General features: G+C 35.6%; 1 protein-coding gene across 1 annotated transcript in view; it reads right to left on the reverse strand.

Annotated features, from left to right (window-relative positions):
• Positions 1–1,720: 1,720 nt before the first annotated feature.
• LOC118191429 (uncharacterized) overlaps positions 1,721–27,381 on the reverse strand; it is a 118,575-nt gene continuing 92,914 nt past the window's right edge. Inside the window, exons 4-5 of the mRNA XM_035362232.2 lie at positions 6,334–6,475; positions 1,721–2,624 (exon numbers count right to left, since the gene is read on the reverse strand). Of these exons, the coding sequence (XP_035218123.1) occupies positions 2,363–2,624; positions 6,334–6,475 (404 nt within the window). The 3' untranslated portion in view covers positions 1,721–2,362. The remainder of the gene's footprint in view (positions 2,625–6,333; positions 6,476–27,381) is intronic.

Here is a 27,381-nt window from a genome sequence, read left to right on the forward strand (position 1 = left end):
GCTAAAGATGCTGAAGTAGCGGAACAATGGTCGTGCTCCGTTTCCGCAGTTGAAAGGATTAGCTGTTTAGAGGATTCATAGTTTTCCCATAGAACAACATATTTGAACTTTTCATCATTCCTGTATCTTTAAAATTTATCAAGTTAAGGTAGTTACACTTTATTATGAAAATAATAACTATGCTGAATTTTTCACTCAAGCAATTTTAACCAGATTTTAGCATTCTATAGAAATTATGAAAATATAAATATCAACAGAAGAAAACAAAATGTCAAAGATAAAAAATGTCAACAGAAAATAACATCGCTATCGTTTTCGGACTCTCATATTAAATTCACTCACTTTTAACAGATAAAATTTTAAATATTATAACATCTGTGTAATAGGTTTCGTCACAAAACAAATACATGAAGACAAATATTATATTACAAGCTTATATTACAAGAGGTTATATAACAAGCTTACATCATTTCTGTTTAATATATGGCATAACGTTTGGTTACTTACATTTAGGCATATCACAATCAGGAAGAGAAATTTAAATTAAGCTCACCTTTTTAAACTCTTATAATTCTTAGAAGGGTTTTCAAAATTGTTTAAATTAACAAGATTAAAGAAAATATAAATTAGTAAATATTCTTGAAACTTCTTAAAGTTTTAAAATATCTTAAAGTTGGCAAATTAGAAATATAAATTAAGTCATTTTTAGTCATTTTTATCAGGTTGTCCGGAAAGTAATGCAGGTTTTTGCAATTGTTTATCTTTCCTGTACATTTTTAGCAACAAAAATATTTTGAATTACAGTGATTTATATATCATTTTGAAGCTCTTTTTTCGTTCTATATTTCTTCTATAATCATTTTTTTCCAAAGTTATTTCCAAAAATATTTACTAGGCGTTTTTGTTTAGATGTCAAAACGGAATTTTCTGCAAATTTACTTTTATGAGTACAAGCTAGGCCACAGCGCAGCGCAAACGGCTCGAAATGTCAACAGAGTATGCGGCGAGAAATGTGTTAATGAATCTACAGTTCAACGGTGGTACCAAAAGTTTTGTCGTGGAAAATTTGACTTGGAAGATCAAGAGAGGTCGTGGACGCTCTTCAGCTGTTGATGACTATGATTTGAAAGTTGAAACAAATCCGTGCACCACTGTTCGAGAACTTGCGGAGGAGCTTGGTGTAAGCAAAACAAGGATTTCTGATCAATTGAATCGTATAGGAAAGGCAAAGAAGCTCAATAAGTGGGTGCCTCACAAATTGAATGAAAATTTAAAAAAATCGCCGTTTTGAATTGTCATCTGCACTTTTTCTCCGCAACAAAAAAGACACTTTTCCTGATCGAATGGTTACTGCGATGAAAAGTAGATTCTCTCTAACAACTGGCGACATTCGGCTCAGTGGTTAGACCGCGGTCAGACACCACAACACTTTCCAAAGCCAAATTTGTACCAAAAGAAAATTATGGTGACTGTTTGGTGGTCTGCGCCCAGTCTGATATACCACAGCGTCCTAAATCTGGGCGAAACGATTGCCGCAGATAAATACTGTTAGCAAATCAACGAAATGCACCAAAAAGTGCAACACATGTGCTCGGCATTGTCAACAGAAAGCGTCCAGTTTTTCTCCATGACGATGCTTGGCCGCACGTCGTGCAAGAGACCCTACAGAAATTTAACGAATTGGGATACGAGACTCTCCCTCTTCCCCCATATTCGCCCGACCTCTCGCCGACCGATTACCACTTTACAAACATCTGGATAACATTCTGCAGAAGAAATGCTTCAGAAACCAAGACGAGGTCAAAGGTCAAAAACGCCTTTGACAACTTTATCCCGTCCATAACTTCAGAATTCTATTCTGCCGTCATAAATAAACTTATATGAGGTTGGGAAAATGCATTGATTCGGTTGGTGCTTATTTTGATTAATAAAATTGTTTTTGAGTTGAGTTATGATGCTTTAAAGATATAACTTAAAAAACCTGCATTATTTTTCGGACAGCCTAATAGCTGAAATATCATTTAATGGATACATACCAAGTTTAAATATATCAAATAAAAATCATTTGCGTTTGACTAAGCTTACGTTTATGATTAAACTTCTTCCATTAAGAAATTCTAGTTTCAAAAATGGTTTTCGAGCATCACATTGAATTTATTAAATAATTCTTTAAACGAAATTACATACTATATATTTATTTTTTGAAGTTCGTTCATTTATTTTATAAGGGACTGTAGGAGGGAATAAAAGCTTTGTAAAACAAAGACCCTGAAACACCGATAGAAGTAAGTTTGGATCTTCTTAGTTACACTCAGGACTATAAAATTTACGTGGCTCAGACTTCTCTGTCATTCGCTTTCATTTATAAGTCATGTTTCCAAGAGATGACTTTCAACAGTGTTACTGCCAGGATGGTAAGAAATGGTAAGGAAATTATGTCTGCGTTAAAAGGGAGAGCGAAGGAAGATGTGCAAGAGTCCCTGGCATAGGTGTAATGGGCGCAATGTTCGTGTATGAGTGGGCTGGAAATGCGGTCGAGATGCTGTTGGAGGAAGTCGGCAGCTTCCTGCCCGCAGTCCCGGCTCACGTGGATGTACTTGCACAACACGAACTCGTTGAAGGCGCTGCAAAAGAAAAACATCTATTATTCTTACAGACTGATTCAGTCATATTCATCATTCATATCTGACATATTATGAGCGTCGATTCAGTCATTTTGACTGCTTTGGGGCAATATAGGTATATACTAAGTTTCAGTCTTTTTATTATTAAGAGGCCTACTTGCCAACCAATTTCTCCCATAAATCGCCAAAGCTACTTTCGGCATTTACTTGAACGCAAGACCAACTTGGTTAAACCGGCCTCGTAGAAATCACGTCCCCGCCCCCCCCCCCCGAAGCCAGTTCTCGGTAGCTGGTTTCATATCACGGGCCGAAGAAAACCTCGTTCCGGATAAATGTTTCGTGAATTTCGGAAAATAGTCATGCAAAAAAAAAAAAAAAAAATGCAAAGAGAGCCCGAGCCGTTGTCGAATCGAATGCTCATTTTTTGTTTATAGCATTTGAACCTCCCCCCCCAACATTTCCTCTTACATATAATTTCCTTTTGTGGCTATTTACGCATGTTCGATTGCGATGTAATGTAGCTTTTTCCTGGAAAAAAGATACGACAGTTTCTTATTTCTCGGTAAATTAAAAATTTTCAACTTTTTTTTCCTCCAGTGTTTAAATTGAAAAAAAGACTGCTACGATATTACGCTGCTCGTCAACGGCAAATAGAAAATGAAAGTACTATTTTTTTACATAAATCTTTAAACTTAAAAAAGAAAATTAATATATCTTGGCAAATGGAAGTTAAACTGAAAAAAGACTGGTAGGATTGCACGCGGTTTACATATTTAACGTTTATTGTGGGGGCCGTGAAAATCAACCTATTATTATTTTGAGCATCCACAAATTCTATCAGATGATACTAAATAACGCATAAGATTTCATATTGGAATAAAAGGAAGAATAAAGGCAGGAATATGCACCTAAAATTAATACAACATATGGATTGCAGTTTTATATTCTATAACTGAAGGGCTTGCAGGAAGAAGGGCCCAGCTCTACTAGATTTTGTGTTCACGGGTCTTTATATGTTAAAAGAAATTTGTTCTTTGCATTGGAGTAGCATTAAAAAACAATTTTATTAGCACTTTTAACGATGACAAACGTTTAGAACATAAGTTAAAAAATGAAATTTTGAAACTTTTGTAAATTTTCCGAAAATTTAAAAAAATGTGGAGCTGGGCCCTTCTTACTACCTTCAGTTGGTAAATGACTACATATTCGCATACTCAAGCATATGAACATTGATAATGGTGCATTAATCTGGTCTGATTTGTTTTGGTTTATGAGATTACGATAAGGGGCTATCTCCCAAAGGGGAGGGATGCCTTCGTGGAAGACTTTCCAAGAGAAACTGGCTCGTATATACTCTGGTCTGCAAATCAAACGTCACAGGCGACGTGAGAGTACGCAAAACGCATGCGATGGGAGCGCTAAACTCAAGACTACAATAAACGGAATGACAGAGACGCAATTAAAGACATTTCCTGCAAGTAAGTTCTTTCGTGAAATATGGCTAGAAGAAATGACCTGGATGACTTCACACGTGAAAGAATGACTGGAAAAATGTAAGAGAAGCGTAGTGTGACCAATGTAACTGAAGAGTTCGGAAACAATAAAAGTGTCGTTTCGCGCTCTTGGAAAGCCTTCAAAACCATAGGTACAGCTATTTTGTTATAAAGGTTGGTGGTGGAAGCAACAACAGCAGTGGATGACCGATATATCGTCTTGCAGGCGGAAAGAGCCCGAAACCAGTCAGCAAGCGCCATAGCTCAGCAACTGTGTACAGCAACTGAGCGACAAGTGTCGCGGTTTACTGCATCCAGACACCTCCAGAAAGGTGGCCTATTCGCCCGCCGTCCTAAACGCTGCATCCCTTTGAAAGTTGGCCGGCGACGCCATCGTTTAGAGTGGCGCAAGAAGCACCCCAGTAACATCAGCAAAAGAGACCGTTATGGTGGTACTGGAGTTCTCGTCTGGGGAGACATTATGCTGAACGTGCGGATAGAGCTCCATGTTTTCGATAGAGGTTCTGTAACCGGAAATCGCTATTGTCAGAAGGTGATCCTTCGCATGTGCGTCTGTTCCGAGGTGCCATTGGAGCAGACGTCGTTTTTGTGGATGACAAGGCCCTGCCATAACGTACTCCTGCTGTTCAGAATCTATTGGAAAGGGAGGATATCACTCGAATGGATTGGCCAGCGTACTTCCCTGATTTAAATCCCATAGAACATGTGTGGGATGCTTTATGGAAACGCCTTACGGCACGATTATGTCCTCTGAGGAAACACCCAACAACTGAAACAGATGCTGATTGAGTAATGGGAACTCTTACCTCAAGATCTGTTGAACAATCTGGTGCCGAGTATGGAAAAACGGTGCAAAGCAACTATTTCAGTAAGGGGAGGGCATATCCCATAATAGGCAACATATGCTTGTTGTTCTTCTTCTTGTAAAGACAACCATGTATAACGATACTATGTTCAATAAAACCTTTTTTGTTTAGTTCTATACTGTATGCATTGTATTCATTTTTATGCAACTATGCTTTCTTCATCTTTTAAATACAAAATGCTGTCTCTCATTTCTGAATTTCTTGTCTCTCAGATGATTTCTCGTGAAGTTATGGAAAAAAAAAACACCTGTTGCTTAAGTTTTGCACACCAGTGTATGTTACACGGGAGAAAAACCACCAAAAAGGCCCATGTAGCCAACCCGTTCTCAGGAATCGAACCTCGGACCGAACTACCAGTGTTCAGCGACTTTACCGCTCGGCCGCTGATGGACCTGCATTCAGTTGAGTTATGGGAAGACCAGAAGGTCAGAAAGTTGGAGGCATTCAGGTTACAACGTCTGCAGTTTCTTCACTTGCATGTGAGTATCAAAGGTCTATGTTTATCATTTCCTATAGATAATAATTTTTGATATCTGTAATGCCTTCTCTCAAGAATTGCTTACGAAGTATTAAGCTCGGACCGAACTACCAGTGTTCAGCGACTTTACCGCTCGGCCGCTGATGGACCTGCATTCAGTTGAGTTATGGGAAGACCAGAAGGTCAGAAAGTTGGAGGCATTCAGGTTACAACGTCTGCAGTTTCTTCACTTGCATGTGAGTATCAAAGGTCTATGTTTATCATTTCCTATAGATCGTTTGACACTTTAGTGTACATGGATTGCATAAAATTACTACAGATGCATTGTTTTCAAACTTTTTTATTGATTTTGCGTTAAAATGTTTATGACTAAAATAAAACTAGAATAATGTTAAATTTAAAAAATGTAAATCTCTAATTCAAAAGTTATCATATCGTAACTCAAGGGAATAATGTTCGATATAATCAGAATAAGAAGTGATTGCTTATGCTTTCTTGGTCAAGAGGGGCAATAACCATAAATAAAACAATTAAAACCGTCGATCACATTCCTGGTTCATGCGATGAATATCATAAAACGGTTAATTAATTCATTTAATATTTTACAGTATAATTTTTCTTTGAATATAATCTTGAAATGTGACATAGTTTTTACTTGGTGAAAAATCTACGCAAATCAAAGGTTTTTTCCCTTAATTTTGTATTTATGAATGTTTTATGTTTGTTTTCCCTTTTATTCCTCGTAAAATTACGTTTATAAATGCTTTTATACATTCATCTTCTACTTTTGAGACGTTACATTCTGAAAGTTGAAACCTCCATGAGTTTGAAATTAAGAAGAAAAATCTTACCAGCAGGATTCTCTGAGACCTTCATCGACGTTCCTTTGCTCATCGACGTTCTCAGACAAGTGAATTAAATGTCTATACTTCGGAGCACATTTTTCTTCGGAGAGTGAGACATTCTTGTAACAGGGGGAATGTCTCAGATATGCTGTAAAGGAATAAAGCATTTTGAGGACATTTTATTAACAATAATGAAACTTGGACTATTTCTCTTTGAATATTGGCACATATGCAGGGGAAATCTGAACAAGGGGGGCAAAACGTTACAGGGTGATAGCATGCAGCTATACAAGCAGTAATCGTCATAGAACAGGGAAAGGCAAACGTTTTCGGTCGCGGGCCAAAAGTCGAAAACAAAACGTTTTGCGGACCAAGATAAATTTTTCCAAAATTTTAAAAACAATATCCAGGTATTACAATTTAAATATGTTAATGAGATACATGAAATTGCGATTTCATTTTTAAAAGTTTCATATATTGAGATTCGAAGTGAGATAGATGTACTGATTCTAAAGAACGAGGCTAAGTTGAAGACATTTGTTCACATATATAAGATGAACAGCACTGATATTCTGGGCGTGAAATATTAAATTTGGGAAACTTTTTTCGATAATGATTTATAAAACTCTTAACTTTGGCACATTAAAAAAAAACTGCTTGAGATGATTGTTAGATTGCGACTCAATTAATTTAGCTGCAAATCTGACCTCACTGCTTCACAGTTTACGCTGAAAGTATCCAATTCCGTTAGAATGGCTCCGAAATCTTGAAATCTTCGTTCGAACTAAAAATGCTGTTTTTTCAAGCAGTCTTCATAATTCTTAAGCTTCTCTTCATTTACTGACGGTATTGAATTTAACCTCGGAAAATGAGACAAGCCCTTCTTAGCTAACTGCCCAGCAAACAGATTAAATTTTCTTATTAAAATTTAAGTTAATTAAGTTTAAGATTAAGTTTTTTCTGAGAAGTTCTTATTCACCTACATTGGATTCCCATATGTTTTCTCCCCGAGAAAGAGATAACGCTTGTTGGCGCCAACTTACAGCTATAACTAACAAAGAACTTCAGCTTTTAACACTTAGTCCTTGCTATTTCCGTCCATTTATGTTTTGTAGAACAAAAATAGAGAAAGTAAAAAGGTCATCAGCCCTTTGAAAAAAAGGAAGAAAAAAATATTAAAAAAAAGCAGAAAAGGAAATGGTACATAATATATAAATTCATATTTCTTTTAATTTGTCTCGGACCGAGAAATTAAAATTCTACCCACGGGCCGGATGGAACCTTCCTGTTGGCCGTAGTTTTCCCATCCCTGTCATATAATGTAGGGTCGGAACCCAAACGGTGACAAGTCAAAAGTTAGTTTTTCACTGAAACGTTTAAAGAATAAACACAATTGAGACCTTCTGTTTCATTATTAGACAGGACCATAATATCCATCAATTAGTAAGAGTATTTCTGTATTCGAAGTTAATAAAATTTACTCTAAAAGCCAGGTATAAAGAAGACACTGAGAATATAATTTTCAAAAATTCAATTAAGAAAATCCTAATGTCTACTGTAAGGGTTCCGTAAATAACTGGTTATGAACTTCTAGGTGAATAAATTTGGCATTTTTACTTCCTTCTACGAAGTAAAAAGGAAGTATTTGTAATCGCGAAAAGTTTCAGGCAGCATATATCAACGAAAATATCCATTTTGACCGCTATCGAATGCAATTTAATGATGCGTTTGCGTGACATCTGTACTTAAGGACAGAATAAAACATTCTTTTTTTCCAAAAAATTATAAAACTGCTTTAAAAGGAATTCTGAAGAGAATTTTTCATGGTGTCTGCACGTACATACGTATCTCGCATAACTAAAAAATGAGTAGCCTCAGAACGTTGAAATTTTGTATATTGGACTGCTATAACATGTAGATTCGCACCTCGTATTTTGGTTGCAATCAGCCGCACCAAAAATATATAAATATATGTATATATATCCACTCTGTTACCCGGCTCAGCGATCTCAGTTTCTTTACTCTTATATGTTGGTAAATTGTGCATTTTTTGCTTTAAAAATGATTGAATTATGTTTTTGATATCTTACGATTAAGGTTTTTATGGCTTTAGGAAATCTGCAAGCAATATTTGTAGAATTAGCAGCAGTTTGAAAGATTAAGACACAATAACACGCTGAACAAGTACTAATTCTGAAGTTAAACAACAAAAGTCAGCGTTATATTTTCAAATTTGAAAATATAACGCTGATTTTTGTTGTTTGACTTCTGAATTTAAAAGTTGTTTAAGTGCGGTTAAGCCTAATTTTTAAATAACATGGCGGACATATTTGTTTACATTTGAAACGTTAGAATAGTAGATTTGTTGTCAATCTAAAAAGACTAAGCTTCGCAACAACAAAGATAACGCCTTCATTTATTATTGCGAATTAAATCATGCTTAATCCTCTCTGGAATGTTTTCGAGGAAATAACTGTTTAAGATTTACTTCGTAATTTTTAAAATAGATATTTTGAGTTTTTATGTATTTTGCCTTGTTGCGAAGTGAAGTGAATTAATTAAATGAGAAATACTGAATCGCCTGTGAAAAACTGTTGCTTTTTGTTTTGTTTGCTTAATTTCTTTTATACATCGTTTTGGATTTATTATAGTATTTGAATAAAACATATGGCAACGATTAGATAATTCTTCAAATGATGTAAATTTTGTGCACTCTGAGTTATAATATGAATGAAATATAACGCTGTTAAGTGAACCTAGCGCCAGAGTGTCGCTATGGTAAACAAATATAGTGAATTTTAAAGAGTGCATTTATTCTATTGTGGTTTATGAGCTATCGACGAAGTGTATTTAATTCAATCCAATAAGTTTAAATGAAATGCAGGAAAAATTGCGCATAATTGAATATTCCGTACAAGGAAGTCATGTGGTGTACACATCAGATTTTTTTAAATGTGCAGAAGCGTTTCATTGTGCATTTATAGATGAATAAACTTGGCAGCTGTTTTTAAATGCGCAGAAACTTATATTACTTTTGAAACTGCAGTTTCCTAAACCAGCTGATTCGTTTAACTTGAAAAATTGACATAAAATATTAGGCAAGTATTGGAGGAAATTAAAAATGCACTAAGAATTGTTTTCATAAAGCTGTTTGCTCTAGTGAAAAGTTAAAAAGAACACATTTTTTAGGCTTTGCTGTGTTGATGTACATTTTGGGACTTGGGACTAATTTATTTTCTTCAAAATGAATTCTTGAAATTGTAGGATGTATTTTACAAAACAGTTTATACATACTTACTATACATCCGCATTCACATTCCACCACACATTGTATTATGGTAACTGTTACTTTTTAAGTGCTTGTATGAGCAACCTTTACTCCCTCTTAAATTCGTATTCATCAATTCTCTTATACTCCATCCGCATAAATGCAATCGAATTCAGTTCTAGTAAACGTTAGTGAGCAAATACAATATTCTGACTCATTATTTTCGGAGTGACTAATCGTCGCGAAATCCTTTCTGTTCGTTCCAAGTTTTATGGGTTTCTTCTTCCAAGTTTAAATCAAACATGACTCAGTTCCCGTCAAAGAGTCCAAAGACGTTCCTTCTTATAACGTGATTTGCCATGAAATTCAGCTAATTAGATATTACATAGCTAATTGGCTTAATTGGCACGTTAGCTATTAATTAGAACCGTTCTTTGCAATAGCCGTTGCATGCAGATTTAAATCTTTATAATAGTGTTATTCAATTGTAATTATCGTGGCATTTTGTTCAGCATAGTTATGAAATCATAATATTTCTGCCAGTTTTTATGATTAAATTTTCACTGTACAATATTAAAATGATACAGAGGCTCTTCGCACATTTTTAGACGACTTTGATTTGCTGTTAAAAATAATCTTCTGCTAAGAATTTTTTTTAAACTGCAACTATATTTTTGAAAGTACAAATTAATTACTGCTGACAGTTTGGTTTGGCGCAAAATGTCGCTTTTAAAGAGGCAATGAATGGAAGGCTATGTTTGCGTTCTTTCCTAAGAAAATGATTCGTATCTAGTTGTTAAACAACCTTGTGAAAGCCATGGATTTCCGATATCTAAAGCTACGATAGGTAATGTTATTAACAGTAAAGGAACAAAACGTCAAAATTGAGCTTCCAGGGAAAAATTGTTTCAAATGCGTATCTAAGGGTAAAGGAAATGTTTCGAATGTTGCAAAGGTAGGATCTTTAATCTTAAATGAAAAATCCGCGAAGTCGAAAAACAGCTGCAAAATCATTAAAATGCTCAGCTTATAAGGTATTTCTCCCACCTTCTTGGCGTGTCTTCGTGGTATGGTGTTTTGCACACTGGGGCCGGTTTTCCAGAGGTCCTCGGTTCGATTCCCGGCGAAGGCGTTAATTTAAATGTTAATTTTTCATCTTTCCTGCTTCAAAAAAACCTAATGTCTCTACCAGCTTCAACTGTAAACAAAGCGATTAATGCGGATTTGAATCTTAAAAAGGCGAGGAACATAATGCGCATCATCTTTCTCCACGACATATCGCCGAACGCGCTGTAGAATTCATTATGAGAAATACTTATCCGGAAAGAAATGGAAAAATGTTGCCACAATAGACGAAACTTGGGTTTACTTAAATGTTGCAATAAAACGAGATTCGTTATTATCATCACTGAGGAGAAAAAATCTTAAAACATGGTTCAAGGAATCTAAAGTGTTTTTCAAAGCATTTATGATTTTTGCTGCTTTTTGATATAACGAGAAACTAAAAATAAAGAGAATGGAGAAAAGTGATAAGATGAACTCCAAATATTATCAAAAGCATATTTTATACCTAATTTTCAAAAATTAAATACCTTCTCTCTACACACAGTGTGATCAGTCAATGGAACTAAATCAAGACGCAGCGACACGTCAAAATCTCTTGTTAATTTCCTAAAAAAAATGGAACAAGAAACGTGTAACAAGGCCGTACCCCTTCTCTCATATCCCTCCTAGACTTCCGGATTTATCCCCCATGTATTTTAGCACTTTTGGACTTTTAAAAAGGGGGTTGTCCAAACGTTTCCTTAGACTTTAGAAAGATTTTCGAGAGCAAAGGGATCAAGTACATTGAGCAAAAAAATGGGACAGTTCTATACCTCCCGTTCCACTCGGCTAATTGACGAAATTCAACTTGCGATTTTCAGGTCTCGATAGCGCGACTTAGGATATGTATTATATTTATATATAGCATTGTTCTAATGTAGGTATTTTGACACAAAATCGGACCTTTTCTGAAATAACATACCAATTTTTTTCCAGATTTCATTTATACGACTCAAATTACACCAAACTACCAAGTTTTATAAAAATAGCACGAGTCGTTTTTAAAAAATTAGCTCTCAATGCTAATTGAGTTTGGTATATATTTATTAATCTCTCTTTTTTATTAAACTTAATTGATTCTTCCTTTCACATTTCGAAAGTTAGGTTCATTCCAAATAAAATTCGCCCATTTTTTATGATTTCTCTTTAAAATTTGTATTTTAAAATAATTTTTATGAATTTTTCAAAAACAATTTTGAATTGTAATCTATAAATTTTTTCTAAGTAGAATTTTTTTTTTTTTTTTTTAAATTGCAAGTTTCTAAGTAGAATCTAAGTACACGTTTTAAAGCGTTTTGATATTTTCACCTAAAAGTAGACGTATTTCTAAGCATACCTGCAAAAAATTAGTTTTATATTAAAAATTTCCGATGATATACGTGAATTTGTATGTTGGCACGTTTTGAAATTTGGCATATTTGTTGAGAGTGATAAAATATTAGATGTGGTTTAGACACATTGCTAAAATTATTTGAAAGAAAGAACGAAGTGCCTTTTTTTCTTCTCACGCATGATGTACACCCATGTCCATAAATTAAAGATAATGCAAAATCAGGCAAAGGAAGAGTTAGAAGCAAAACAAATTTTACTTATTTGTAAAGATTATTTATTAAACAAAAGGTAAAGAGCAAAAAAAGATGCTATATGTTTGATGATATTAAAAAATTAGCGATTTTTTCTCCCTGGTGCAAATTACAAAAAAACCTATTTACAAAAAACCAATATCACATGGTTGGTATGATTGTTAATACATTGTATGTTTCCTAGACGATGCAATACAGTCCGTACAACGACTAGGCATGCTGAGTATCAAATTATCGGTCTGATCTTGGGGGATATTACACCACTCAAAACGCAATGCTCTCCGAAGTTCCGGTAGACATGTAGGAGGGGGTTGAAGGGCTGCAACTCGTCGGCCAAGCATGTCCCACACGTGCTCTACTGGATTCAAGTCCGGTGAGAATGCTGGCCAGTCCATACGGGTGATATCCTCCGATTGAAGGCATTCGCTTACGATGTTTGCACGGTGAGGACGGGCGTTGTCATCCATAAACACAAATTGTGCGCCCATGGCGCCCCGAAACAAACGTACATGTTGTTCTAGAATAACGTCCCGATAGATTTGGCTTGTCATGGTTCAGTTTGAACATGCAGGTCAGTTCTGGAACCCAGAATAATTCCACCCCAAACGAGCACTCCTGCACCACCGTAACGGTGTCGTTCAATGATGTTTTTTGGTAGTAACGGGTACCTGGAGCTCTCCATATGAAAGTCCGGCGAGAATCAGACTGCAAGCTAAACCTAGACTCGTCGGAAAACATCACACAAGCCCACTGTTGCGGTGTCCACAATGCATGCTCTCTACTCCAGGCTAAACGCAGGCGACAGTGAGTTGCAGTAAGGGGAACGCATCTGACAGGTCTACGAGCATATAGACCAATCTGCCCTAAGCGTCTGTACACGGTCTGCCTTGAAATTGTCGTACCAGTGGCTGAAGGGAGCTGACGAGACAGGTCTGAGGCTGTGCTCCGCCTGTTTCTTTTGGCAGTAACTGCCAAATACCGGTCCTCATTCGGCGTTGTAACTCTGGGGCGACCTGTTTTGTAACGTCTACACGCATTACCATCATCTTGGAATCGTTGCCAAAGCCTGGAGATGACACTCTGGGCAATTCCAAGTTCGTCTGATACTTCCAGTTGGGTACGCCCACATTCCAGACGGCCGATAATTCTACCACGTAAAAAATCATCCAAATGCGTCCTTTGTGTCATAACTATTCGGTTATTGCACTTAAATGCTTATAAAGCGCCTGGGAACAATTTTACTTCTTTGCCTGTATTAATTATATATTACTCTCTTACACTCTCGTCATTGTGACGTACCATCGGTGTCATCTGGTTACTTCCTGAAATTTGCATATGATTCTTGAAGATGTGTAGTGATTTTACAGGTGATATATTTATTTTAGAGTTCGATTTCCGCGTGACTCCGAATTATCCTTAATTTATGTACATGAGTGTAAAAAGATAGGAAAGAGGTGTCTTTTTTTTTTTTTTTTTTTTTTCCCCGCTTCGGCATTATGGAAGGGAAAGGGAAATTGGTTGCTATACATTAAGAAGTGCACCAAGTGAATTATTCTTGGCGCAAATTGAAAACATTGCGCCAAATTTTTGAATTTCTCAGTAAATTTCATACCAAATTTTACAAAATTTAATATCTAGGCATAATTTGAAACGTAGAATCGAAATATGGACAAATATTGGTATGTTATTAAAAAAAAAAAGTCCAATTTTGTGTCAAAATACCTATGTTACAACAATGCTATATATAAATCTAATACATATCCTAAGTCGCGCTACCGAGACATGAAAAACGCAAGTTGAATTTGGCAATCGGCCCAGTTGAACGGGAGATATAGAACTGTCCCTTTCTGTATGCGAAGTGTACCTCTTCCGATATTTCAAAAGGCTTTATTGTCATGGAAATTACGGTTTGTAAAGATAGCGAAGAATAAGGGTTATCAAATGGAAATGTTTATTAGAAATTAAGGTTTTTAAGTAAAATATTTCCTTAATTACAATGGTGTGGTGTATTTAATTATGGCAAAGCACACTAGGGCTATCTGCCTAAGGGGAGGGATGCCTTCGTGGAGGTCTTCCTAAGGGAAACTGGCTCGTATACACGTTACACATGGGAAAAACCACGAAAACACCCATGCAGCCAGCCCGTTCGCGGGATTCGAACCTCGGACCGAACTACCAGTGTTCAGCGACTTTACCGCTCTGCCGCTTGTGGGCTCTTTAATTACAATGAAAGTTGATTAAAGCATGTTCAAATCCTCTCTGTAAAATACAAATTTAAAATGCTTTCGTAGTTTTGTTGTGGCAAATACTAATATCATTTTCTAGACAACTGTCAGAATTCGGATATGTTTTACTACGATTTCCTAATAACATAACTTATTGAAACTATATTGTGAAATTTTAAAATTTATGTTCTGCTGAATAAGTAGTTGTTTATAACTTTAAAAGTTACGTTATACCTTTAATGTCGTCCGTATTCTAAGGGATTTGTAAGAATATAGTAAATATAGCAAAATTATAATTATGCAGTGTAATTCGAACACATCCAGATAAAATCATAATTATCTTTAACTAAAAAGTGTATGAAAAATTTTGAAATGTACCGAAGGATGGAAAGCAGCATGTTACGACGTATAGTACAGGTAAAAAGAAATGGCTAATTTTTGGGACTGTAGGTGATATATATGGCCTTTTTTACAAGGCCATATGTATCAACTACAGCATCTGGAATTCAGACGTTCAAAGATCAGGAAGCTTAAATAAACAACTTGAATCTTCGTTTCTTAAATATTTGATCTTTTTTTTCAGATATTAATCTTAACTTTCGTGTATACAGTATATGTTGTCACCCAGACGGTATCTTCTTTTGTACCGAAGGGCCCAGGTTCGAATCCCGGATGCATGTTTGTAAATGTATAGTGTCGGTGCGGCATGGCGGAACTCTAAATATGCGTCGAGCCGAAGGCCCTATCGTGTGGATTGGTGGAAGGAAAAGGGGTGGGAGACCGCCGAATTCCCCCCCCCCCCATCCGGGGGTGCTCTTCCTCAAAACTCCAATCTCTCTTCGGAGTAGGCTGCGGCAACCATTGTTCCATGTAATATGGACAAAACAACTACAAAAACAGTACATGTTTTAAAGCGTTTTGATGTTTTTAAAAATCCCTGCTCGTATATATATTAAAAAAAAACGGGTGCATTTAAATACAAATTTAGGGTTTTCCACATTAAATTTTTGATGGATTTAAATTTAGATATAGCAATAAAGGAAAAAATATACTAATTTTTTCACTGAAGTGTAGCACACATTTGCCAAATCGGAATACGCCTCCTTTAATTAAAATTTCTTAAATGTATATAATTCCACTTTTCTATTGTTTCCAAGACATAAGATATCTGATCCCTTGTATCGAGATTAATAAAATGATTAATAAAAAACCTAACAATCCTTGCTCTAAAGTTTTCTGCTGTATCGGTTGTAGTTGCTTTCATATTGTAATAAGGGCTAAACTTGCATTAAACCTTCAATCTTAATTTTTTTATGAACCGTTTTCCAAGATTCTCGTGCAGTCGGTACTTAAAAGAAGCTTTCAAAATTTTGCAACAGCACGGAAAACTACTCATTTCACAATCGAAAGATGCAACAGTGACACGATTAAAAATATTGTTTTGAGCTGCCTCGTAATAAGCTCAAAGATTCAGATGAAACTAGGTTAGCATTTTCAGAACCTGCTGATGGTTTCCCTGTATTAAACCAAGATCCTATTTTCATTTCTTTCTTCAAATTTATTTGCTTTTCAAAGAGTTTTACATCACATCCGAATGCCCGCACATAAGAATTGCAAACTTTGGTATTTTATTAGCGATGATTCTTTTATGTCTCTTTACTTCAAGGAAAAATTACTTCTTAAAATCATTTAAAAATTATCTTTAACTAATCAGTTATCAAATTACTAACTTTTGGATTTTACATCTATTAAAATATCCCATTAACCCAAAGAGCCCTGAAGGGCTATTACTTTCGTTTTTTCATTTTGCGTGGGTTCACTACAAATGTCGCTTCACTTTTCAAATTGTTGCCCCCATATATTATCACCATGCATTATATTTAAAGAAATGAAATAATGAAGAATCTGCATCAGTGTATGTATGTTTCTCGCACAGTAAAAAAACAACGGTACCTAAAGACATCAAATTTTGAATAACGTAGTCCATTCGAATATGGGCATTTGGAAGCCCGAATTTGGAATTTGTTTTATTATCGATTTCATATTTTGTCAAACATTGAAGAAATTTTGATTAACAAACTCAACGATTTCAAAGCGAGTAATGGCAACACCGTACGGGGAAAAATTTACCTTCAGCATCCGAGACTGTGTGTATCGGAAATTCTAAAGATATGCTCTTAAATACTTTGCGATATTGCTATTGCATTGGATTTTACGGTTTAAATGCGTAGAATATGATATAGGTAACACACAAGGTAACACACAAGACGTTAATAAACGTTCCTTTGAGAGTAATATAAAATCCGAAAGCTGAAAATGGTAACTACGGTAAGAAAAATTCGGCTTGGCAGCATTTATACTTGTTTAAACAAGTTTTAAATTGTTGCTAATTCTAAACCTACTGTATGCAGATTAAATAAAGACATAAAAACCATAACCAGAAGATTAAGAACAACATAAAGCCATCATTTTTAAAGGAAAAAATGCACAATTTACCAGCATGTGAGAATAAAATCAAACTGAGCTCACGGAGCCGAGTAACAAGGTGAGTATATATATATATGTGTGTGTGTGTGTGTGTGTGTGTGTGTATGTGATATAAACAAAGTCAGAACTAACTGAAGAACAAGAATTTAGATGGCGTAGAAGTATTGATCCATAATTGGAGATGAATGCAGATTAAATCTTCATTTTTATTTTTAGCAACATGTCGGCATATTAAATGTGTCTGTTACAAAGGGCTTACGTTTTTAATAGATTTGCAGCAAAAAAGAAGCAAACCGAAGGTAGATTCCAGCTAAGGCAAAGCGTAGAAAGCAAGTGCGTAATGTTCAGGATGAAATCTAAGTCAGACTGAGTTAGTTTTGGTTTTAAAAGCATTTTGATTGGATAGTTAATATTGCTGTAAAATTACTATTGGTTGGTTGAGTTTTATATATATGTATGTTATGGTGAAATACCAAAATCTGGAGAATGTCAACTTTCACCGGTGAATGTCAACGTTCACATAGTGGCTTAGTGTATGTCCAAAATATTTTTCAAATACTCTTATTTCTGATTTACACCGGTAAATGTCGACATTCACCATGTACTAATGGTGAATGTTGGACATATAAGAATATATTTTCTTATCCGTAGTTCAGTCGCGAAGAAACGCACTTGAGAATTAAAATAAGAACTAAGAACGTAAGAACTTAAAACGCACAGTACATTTAAAATGAGAAAGGAAAATAATTATACAGTGCGTTCTAAATGAGAAAATAAAATAATAGTAATAAAAAACTTACTAAATTATGTGATTCAAAACTTATTTATTGCAACAACTTAAACTATTATGACTTTTTATGACCTCTCTTTTCGACCTACACCAGAGCATATCTGTGATTGTCGACATACACCGGTGAGGGTCCGAATGTACAAGATTGTAATGCAATATTCGATCTTTCACCGACGTATTTGGTGACTGTTGACATTCTCCGGTTAAAGTCGACATTCTCCAATTTCGGTCTTTTTCACGGAAACATAGTATACTTTTTTAGTGCGGCCGATTGCAACGAAAAAGGAAGGTGTACTCTACATATTATACCAGTCCATTATACCAAATTTCGACGTTCTGATGCTAATCGTTTTTGAGTTATGCGAGATACTTACGTACAGACGTCACGAAAAAAATCTCTTCTGAATCCATTTGAAATCCTTTTGGCAACCCGCTTTGAGAAAAAAGAATCCTTTATTCTGCCCTTACGTGCAGAGACTGGGACAGGGAAAAGTGGACGGAGCACCAGAACTTCGTCAGTGACTTTTACAAGTATTGCTCCACTGCACTACTGGACCCGCTGGGCTTTCAGTTGGCCCGCATCGGATGCCAGCCTAACAAGACATTTACATAGAAATTTTACATTAATACTAGACTTACGTATTGAATATGCAATTACAGTGCAGATGTCCCGCGTAAACATCGTTCAATTGCATTCGATAGCGGTCAAAGTGGATATTTTCTTTGAAATACGATACTCGAAAATTTTGGCGATTACAATACTTCCTTTACTTTGTACAAGGGAGTAAAAAGGAATTTAGATAAATTTCAGTCATCTGTTTTTTCTAACGAAAATTGCTCCTTCTAAGTAGTGTTAGTGGTAACTAATTAAAAATGTTGTATAAAGGAAGATAAACGTAGCGTATTTCAAATTTTAATAGTAAGAATATTTCTAACTCCTTGTGAGCTGCATTCAGTTCTCCTAACTACTCTGTCAAGAGCTAAAGCATATCAAATACCCTTACAGGAAATATTCCCTACCACGTTTTATGTATTCCTCTTCCTCCCATCTCTAGCGAATGCATGCTAAAGAATTGCCGGAAACTATATAGAATCGGAACCAGACTTTTATGAATCTTACTCCTTAAAAGATGAAAGGAAATGTCTGACACTTCAGAAGAAAGTTTCTACATCTCTAACGCTTAAAGTCTTTTCTAGATCACAAAATAGCTGTCTTTAGTTGTACACGCATATGTTTCGCTATTGTTTGCTTAATAGCGAGGAGAATAGAATGACTGGAGGGAATTTTCTGCCTCATTTGCAGTGTACCTTTGTAAGGATCTTAAGTTTTACTAACGTTTATTTTATTTTAAATCTTTACTATCACTTCTTATTTTCTACTTCCGGCCAGAATTATAAGCGTGAAGGATTTTATGCAAAGTTGTCTGGCGAACGCCAAGTATTTAAGTGTGGCCTTTTTGCCAAGCAGGAGAGAGGAAGCAGTGAGTTCGAAGCAGGCCGCTTACCTTAGAAGTTACGCAGTTGCTATTTGCCTTCCAGGCCAGAGGTTTTAATCCTCTTGATAAATTAAACGTATTGTAGTGTTCACAGTCTCTGTGCTACATACGCTTCCTGGTTATTATAAGGCCAATCTTATTCTAAAGTTAAATTAGAGTTTAGTTTTATTTTTATACCTTTTACGTTAGACCCCGAGTGGAGGGTCATTGTATTCCGAAGTACGGAAGTCATTGTATATAAAGAAAAATAAAGGATCTTGTATACCCTTCGTCTGTATCCTGTCTACTTACTACAATTAGTGAACATAGCTTTAGTAAGCTCTTTGTTCCTAGTCAGGTCATTGTATGTTTCCGAAGAAGGTTAGAAGAAACATTGAACCTGATACCTTATAAGGGCCAATGGAAATGAAAAGGGAAGAGACAGTCGGCTAAACTATGCAGTAATGAACAGAGTTAATTTCTAAAATTTTACGAGTAGGAGCTCAGTCCAAAGGCATAAAGAAAGGCATATAAAAATAATAAAGAAGTTATAAATTATTAAGAATTGAAATTAAATGAAGTATTAAGAAATAAAAAAAAACTTCTGAACTCGTTTAATCGATTCGAAAATAGTGAAATAATAAATTAAAACATAATTTCCTTTACATGTTTCTCAAAAGCGGAACTATAAATTCACTCAACTGATCAAAATCTAAAGGCCAGGGCAGATTGTTCTTTTGGAAGGTAATAAATGTTTAAAATGATCAAGTTAATCAGTAATTTTAACAGGAAATCGGACAAGCGGTATTATTTATCCTTCACTGATCCAAGACTTTAATTAAAAAAATCTTCATTGATTTTCCATCCCTACAAGGGGCTGAGCAGTTAGACAGCTGAATACTGGTAGTTCGATACCGGTTCAGACCTAGGTAAACGGGATAGTAGTTTACTTGCTTTTCGTGGATTATCCCACATGCAACTTGAGTGCAAATTAGTTTCTTTTAGAAAGTCCTCCCCGAAGGCAACACTTCCCTTAACATCGAAGGCAACACTTCCTTCTGACAACGAATTTAAAAGAAACATTTTTTATCCCGTTTCTATCCAAGTGAATAAAATATATCATAAATAAGATAAATTTAGCATTTGGGATATTTTCGACAAATGGTTTTCGAGTCAAAGGCTGGACACATATGTCCCAACTGTTGTTAATGGTGGGATATATACGTCTCACACGTAGAGATCAACTTGCTATAAGCACACCTGTTATTCTGGAAGAGATTATTATATGAAATACATTTACATCGTATGGTAGAGGGTAAAGCCTTCTTTGCATAACCCAACATTGGGCAACTCATATTTGTTCTTTTCTCTATGTTCATTTGTGTAAAATGAGCACAATGGCGTCTTGAGTTTTCAACTATTCAAGATGATCTCCAACATGGAGATTCTTCTTTCTCACCTTCTGAATGAATTTTTCTCTTGAATGAATTTTGATTGTCAAAATTGTCTCTCCTTCTCCTTAAGTAGTCAAAGAATTAAACTGTAATGGAACGTGAAGAAAGTTTAGATCTTGACTTCCATAAAACGTGACGGTCAGTTAAACTACTGACTTGAGAAGTGACATACAATTATTTGAGACAAAATAGCCACCTTTATACAGGATGAATCTGAACAAGTGGGCAAAACTTTAGGCCGTGATAGAACGCAACTATGCGAGCGATATTCGCCATAGAATGCATGGACAGAACGCAAACGGCGAGGCCCTAGGTGGCATTGTAAACAAATGGTATAGGAAGGTTCGGTTCACTTCCCGAACGGTATTTTCTGCCGTGGATTCCCGAGAGGATTTCTGGTTATACTAACCACGAAATGTCGAGGACGATAGTTTAATCGAGGTGGTCACATAACTTGGCCACCAAGATCACCGTATCTCTCGTGTTTGGAAGTTTTCTTGTGGAGCCTTGTCAAAAGCCTAATCTAGGAGTGTTCCACTGATACCGATACGGATTTAGTCGTCAGGATCGCCGTTATTCGGGAAATGCCTAGTGTCTTCGCAAATGTGTCTTAACCCCTGTCCCGCTGGTGTGAAGCCTGCTTTACAGCTGGCGAAGGTCTTTTGAGCAATTTCTATGAACACGTTTTTTTCTAATGTTTTCTGAAGTATCTCCTCTCATTCTCGTGTTAATTCTTTAAATGTGTGAATATGTTTATAGCTCATACACAGGTAATAAAATGATTAAAAAATAAAGGTCATAGTACCTGTTCACGGCTCACAATCACCCAATGAGTGTTCAAATTAGTAATTGGTCGAACCGCCCCTGGCGGCAATGCATGCTTGAATTCCTCGAGGCAAGGAGTGGTAAAGGTTTCTAATGTCATCTTACGACACATTCTGCCAGGCATTCATCAGTTGTTGCTCCAGATCTGCGATATTTTGTGGTGCTCGAATCTGGTGGCCTACCATATCCAAAACATGCTCAATTGGTGAAAGGTCTGGTGACTTTGTTGGCCAAGGAAGAGTACCAGCCACACAGAGACAGTACAGAGATATGCGAGCGGTATGTGGCCTGGCATTATCTTGTTGGAAAATGGCCCCAGGATGACGTGCTATGAAGGGTAATGCAACCGGCCGCAGAATGGTATCAGCATATCGTTGAGCTGTTAAAGATGCGCAGAGGAGGACTAAAGATGACCTGATGTCATAAAAAATAGCGCCTCACACCATCACACCAGGGCTTATTGGCTGTATGTCTTTGTAAAACAAAGGCTAAGTGGGACCGCTGGCCGCGTCCTCTCCAAACACGAACACTGTGGCCATCTGCTTCAAGAGTGAAGCGAGATTCATCACTGAACACTATACAATGCGAGTCTGATGGCAGCCATGATGATTGGCTACGACACCACTCCAGACGACTCCGCCGATGTTGTAGGGTCAAAGACAAACGTCTTAAAGACCTCTGTGAGCGTAACCCCGCCTCAGACAAGCGCCATGAGATGGTGGACGGTACAACGGGAGGTATAGAGGTGGCTGTAGTGCGTTGAATATTCGACAATGATAACGTTGAGGCAGTTCGGGCCTGGAAAACAATCATCCTATCTTGCGTCACATTTGTGCTTCTTGGCTTTCCAGAACCTTCATTTCGTCGGCAATTTCCTTGTAACAACCATTGCTGCCAATATCTATGCATCTCTGTACGCTGCAGGTGGCGGCCTATTGCTCAGTATGACCACCCAACTTCACGCAATCCTACAATGCGGCCACCTTCGAAGTCATTTAGTTGTCTCTAAGGTCTTCGATATCGTCGTAATGGCATCTTTAGTTGCTTCTTTGCGGAATTACAATGGCAGCAACAGAAAAAGATAAATTTTCCGCCTCTGTTACTGGTTTTATACTTTGCGAACGGCGCACTAGAATTGCGTGGTATGATCGCAATTCCTGTTAATTTGCCTGGAAACTTTGATCATTTGCATGTTCGATCAAGATGCTGTTGCATAGCAAATTTCGTCACGATCGCAAAAGTCCTTGTCTTTGCAAAAGAGTCTCCATCATTGTTCGTATGGTTGCCTTCTGTCGCCCCCTAAGGTTTTGCCCTCTTCTTCAGATTCATACTGTATACACTTAGCGTATAAATTGACTTCAGCCATTTGTTATGTTTATAAAACACTATATAAAGACTGCTTCTGAAAGCCAAAACATTTAGCTGGATGTTAGTTTCATAAGTTTAGCTGTTTGTTAAATTTTAACTTGTGTTGATGAACCACTGGAATCCAAATTGTTAAAATAGTGAAGTTATTTCCGGTATCCGATTACCAAGTACTCAACATATTGCTTGCATGGGAGTTTTCTAGCTTTCTTCCTTAGCCATTTCAGAATTTTCTAAGTGCACATCGTTGTCAGAACCGTAGAAGGTGCTTCCCATATTGGACCAATAGATTTGCAATACTCTCTCAGAATCAAATGCCAAACTCGGCTGTTTTGTGAGAATGTTGTTTTCTATTTGTTATTACCCAGAAAATGTTTATTTAGTTTTATTTGTTGAAAGAATTAAAATCTAGTGATACAGAGTCTGTTCGCACATTTTTTAAACGCTTTTCATTGCATTTACAGAAATGTTTTACATAAAATTCTTGTTTCATTTGATAACCGTTAATCTTCAATATCTTTCTACAGCATAATTTAAAAGATAATGAAGCCATTTGTAGTAACGATAGACGTATTTTATAGCAGTCCTCTTGAACAGGTTTCCAGAGCCCAAGGAGGGTCTTGGGGCCCACCAGCGGCCGAGCGGTTAAAGCCGCTGAACACTGGTAGTTCGGTCCGGGGTTAGAGTCCCGGCGAACGAGCGGGCTGCATGAGCGTTTTCGTGGTTTTCCCCATGTGTAACGTGGAAACGAGCCAGTTTTTCCTTAAAAAAACTCCATGGAGCATACCTCCCTTTCCGTGTAGTTCCCAAGGGCGGAACACGTAATAAGCAAAGAAAAAAAAGGAGAGTTTTGGAGAGTTCAAGGAGAAATCGACGTATGGACAATCCATTTTTTAACAGTCCAAAAGCGCAAAATTCCGCGAGTGATAAATCAGGAGATTTAGTAGGGATATGGCCTTGGTACCAGTTTCTTGTTCCATTTTTTAACAGGAAATTACCAGTAGAATTTCATGTGTCGGTGCTTTGTCTCGATGCAGCTCTACTGATGGGTCGCACTGATCAGTCAGTAGTTTGGGGTAAAGAGTGTTACGACTGTGGGTAATGAGAAGTTTTTCCGCATTTGAAAATTGGGTATAAAATATTGTCTTGGTAATATGTGGAGTTGAACTTAACATTTTACTCCACTTTCTTTATTTTTAATTTGCCGTTATATGAGAAACAAGCAACAATCATAAATCTGTAGAGACATTAGGAATTTTTGGAAGCAGGGAAGATGAAAAATGAGCAAGGCATTCGCCGGGAATCGAACCACGGACCTCTGGAATACGTGCCCAGCGTGCAAACGACCACACCACGAAGGCGGGAGAAATACCTTATAAATCCCTTTGAAAAACTTTCCTTCGATTCTTTGAACTATTTTTTATGATATCGCTCTCCAATCATTTATTATTATTACCAAAAATGGTAATAATAATAAATGATTTCTTTTTATTGCAGTCAATTAAATACACCCAAGATTAATCTATTCTATCCATTTTTCGTTTCTGTTCGGATAAAGTTAACACTGAGGATTTTAATGATTTTGCAGTTGTTCTTCGACTTGCGGATTTTCTTTTAATGTTAAAGATCTTACCTTTGAAACATTCCAAAGATTCCAGTTTCTCGTTGGGTATGTATCTTGTATACATTTTCTACTTGGAGCTAAACGTTGATGCCTTTTTCCTTTCTTGTTGACAATATTACCTAACTTAGATATAGAAACACCATGGCTTTCACAGCGATTTTGGTAACTAGATACAAATAAATTTCTTTGGAAGAGAACAACATATCCTTCCATCCATTGCTTCTTTAAAAGTGTCATTTTGCATGATAACAAACTGTTAGGTAGCAGACAATAATTTATACTTTTAAAAATGTAGTTGCAGTTAAAACAAAAATTTCAAAATGGATGACCTTTCTTTAATAGCAAAGCAAATTCGTCTAAAACGTGTGCGAATAGCCTGCGTAGAATGTGCGTGAGCTACGTATATCTTTGGAGGAGGAACATGTCATTATTTTTGGCTTGAAGACATACGATGGCCTGCCCTTTCTAAAACTCAATATTTTACAAAAACACTGAGAACAGGAAGCTGTTCTAAATATTCTTATGTTCTAAATTCTATGTGGCTATTAAAATAATAGCCTCATAGAATTTAAGCATTCTAGATTCAAAAATATAAGATAAAAGAAAAATAAAAGCAAGAGAAAGAAATCATAGAATTGAGCAAAATACAACAATTTTAGAATACCTTAAAAAGATCTGAGTAAGAATGCTCATAATTGTAAGTAGCATATACTCTGGGTCTAATAAAATATGCCGAAAATAATCAAAATATTATTGTTGAAAGAAGTTAAATACATTGAATTCTGAACAAACCTAGAGGTGGACTAATGAAAAATGTTTAGGTATTTAGAAATTCAATTCAAACATTTTAAAATCTCTAGGTACAATTCTGAAAATGTTATAGTTTTAATCTCGCCAGAAATTGATTAAAATTAATCTCTATAAGCATCATTGGGAAAAAAATAAAAATCATTCATGCGTTCTTCTGTTGTTAGATATATAACAGTAGCCGGAGCGACAATGTTTACTGCTTTTGCATTACGCACTGAATAATGATGAATGCCATTTACTGAGCAAGCACTTCTAGTAGTGTATCTTACTAATGTACACACCGAAGTAAATTAAATTGAAAAAGCTATATTCGGAAAGTTATGTTGTTTTGTTCTGTATACCTGCAGATGTTTGACTTAATTTAACGATTTACACATCAAATGCCTCCTTAATCGCATTTTAAATAAAGGCGACATTCTCGATTCACTGATGTTACAAAGAAAATTCTTTTCTCGCGGATACCATCGATGCATTGTTAAAATTTTGTTTTTAACGTATTGTAAACTAAATTTTTAAAGGAATAAATTTAGCATGCCTCTTTTGAAAAAAGAAATAATGAAAGATAAACTAGTTTGGTTCAGAACAAAGGACAGCAAAATTTAGATCTTCTATTTGGGATTTAGTTTTCTGTGATGAATAAACAAATTAAGGAAATATCTCGTTTTGTATCATCACTTAAACATACTGAGTTTCGTTAACAGGAGTTAGAATACAAATATTTTCATAAAAATAAAACATCTAAAATTTTAATTAGGAAAATATTTCACTTTAAATATAAAAAAAGCTTTTTGAATAAATTAACCTTGTCATTTAATTGACCATGAGGGAAAAACTATTCCAAAAACAATTCGATTTAAAATATTCTCTGAAATTCTTTATATTTAATGAAATAATGAAAAGACGCCATTTTTGGCTTATTTCTTCGATCAGTAACGTAAGCGAAATTCTTCTCTTGGGAATAACAGAAGAGTTTTATATTTAGATTATTTTTCTTTCTTGAGTGCCTCAATTTTCTTTCTCGAAGACGTCTTGCAAATTTGGTAGACCATTTTTTTTTTCGTTCTGGTTTTAGTTTTGTGAGAGAAGAAAAAATCTTCGAGTGTATTCTATTTCACCCTGAGCAATTTTCTTTCTTTCCGAGAAATCTTTTCAGATTATATGTTTCTGAGACTATGTTTCTTTTAAATGATCTTCAGTTCTTAAACTGGGTTTGACATTTGCAAATGTGTAAACACTCCGAAAGAAAGACTGAATCGCAGGAAGTTTATTTCGTTCTATTCTTTTGCAGAAATGAGTACACTTAGCGTCCCTTTCATCAAAAAAACGAAAAAAACATTTCTGCTTTTTTCTTTTTGTATTGAATCATCCCTACGTGTGAGAATGAACATTAGCGAAGCCGAAAAGGTTTTTCCAATCTCTTTACTTCTTACCAAGCTCAATTGACTTAATATGCTGTATTTTTAAAGCATGTGACATAATGCTATGACAAGGAAAAACTGAAGCTATATCAGAAGGAATCGCGCGGGAGAAATCATCAGACCCAAAACGTAGTTTATGTACAAAAAATATGGAAAATTTAAGCCTGTTTGAATATAGTACAATAGTTATATGAATATTTAAGGAATAAGTTAGTTAATAGTTAATGAATAGTAGGCAATTGAATAGTGGTTATATATACGATGTAAAAACTGTCTACTAAAAAAAGCTGTTTTATATTAAAATAATTATAAGTCTACTTTCTAGAATTTCTGAATTTTTGTTAGGATTAACAACTAACTTATAACTAACTTTGTTGACATTAAAAACTTACTTGTTGATATTAAAACTCCTGAATTTTTTGTTGATGTTAACAAGACAGTGTTATGTAGCAATTGTTTATTTTTCTCATGTTTATCATATTTGAGAACTGACTGTCCTTTTCAGCTATCCTTTCTACAAATGACCTTAAATCTATTCAAAACTTAAAAGAAATTACTTTAATTTATTCCTTATTTAAAATACACATGCTTTCAATACTTTTTCTTCGACGTATATGTTGGAATCT

Source organism: Stegodyphus dumicola, chromosome X1 (genome assembly GCF_044657685.1).
Source record: "Stegodyphus dumicola isolate Sdum_Otavi_A_Nest chromosome X1, ASM4465768v1".
Lineage (NCBI taxonomy): Eukaryota > Metazoa > Arthropoda > Arachnida > Araneae > Eresidae > Stegodyphus > Stegodyphus dumicola.